The sequence below is a fragment of the Etheostoma cragini genome, chromosome 13 (genome assembly GCF_013103735.1).
Source record: "Etheostoma cragini isolate CJK2018 chromosome 13, CSU_Ecrag_1.0, whole genome shotgun sequence".
In the NCBI taxonomy this organism is placed as follows: Eukaryota; Metazoa; Chordata; class Actinopteri; order Perciformes; family Percidae; genus Etheostoma; species Etheostoma cragini.
In genome coordinates this window covers 5883953-5884417 of record NC_048419.1, presented here as the reverse complement: position 1 = coordinate 5884417, position 465 = coordinate 5883953, and the positions used below count along the sequence as shown (strand labels likewise).

The window sequence follows — 465 nt, the reverse complement described above, 5'->3', positions numbered from 1 at the left end:
GGCTGGTGGTGGTGGTGTCATGGTGTGGGGAATATTTTCTTGGCACTCTTTGGGCCCCTTGGTACCAATTGAGCATCAAGTTACTAGCATGGGGTACCTAATAAAGTGGCCGGTGAGTGTATATAATTATTTGAAAAATGAATGCTGACCTCCAGTTGCACACAGTAGTAAACAGATGCGGGAGAGCATATTTGGACACCAAATTGAATAAATTGCAATAACAAAGAAACATATTACCTTTCTTTATATATAATTATTTGAAAAATGAATGCTGACCTCCAGTTGCACACAATAGTAAACAGATGCAGGAGAGCTTAGGCCGTGATCTCCTGGAAACAGTCATGCTAGGGTTGCTCTCCTGAAAGACGAAAGAGACACAGCTGTGAGAATGCTAAGCGAGTTTACTGTCTTCTAACATGTTCCAAAAAGCCTCCAAAGAAATAAGAAATGCCGTCTTTGTGTGCA

At 41.3% G+C, this 465-nt stretch overlaps 1 protein-coding gene across 1 annotated transcript in view; it reads right to left on the bottom strand.

Annotated features, from left to right (window-relative positions):
• The window catches only part of igsf5a (immunoglobulin superfamily, member 5a), a 12125-nt gene extending 11936 nt beyond the window's left edge, over window positions 1–189 (bottom strand). Inside the window, exon 1 of the mRNA XM_034890757.1 lies at window positions 150–189. Within this exon, the coding sequence (XP_034746648.1) occupies window positions 150–189 (40 nt within the window). The remainder of the gene's footprint in view (window positions 1–149) is intronic.
• Window positions 190–465: the final 276 nt, after the last annotated feature.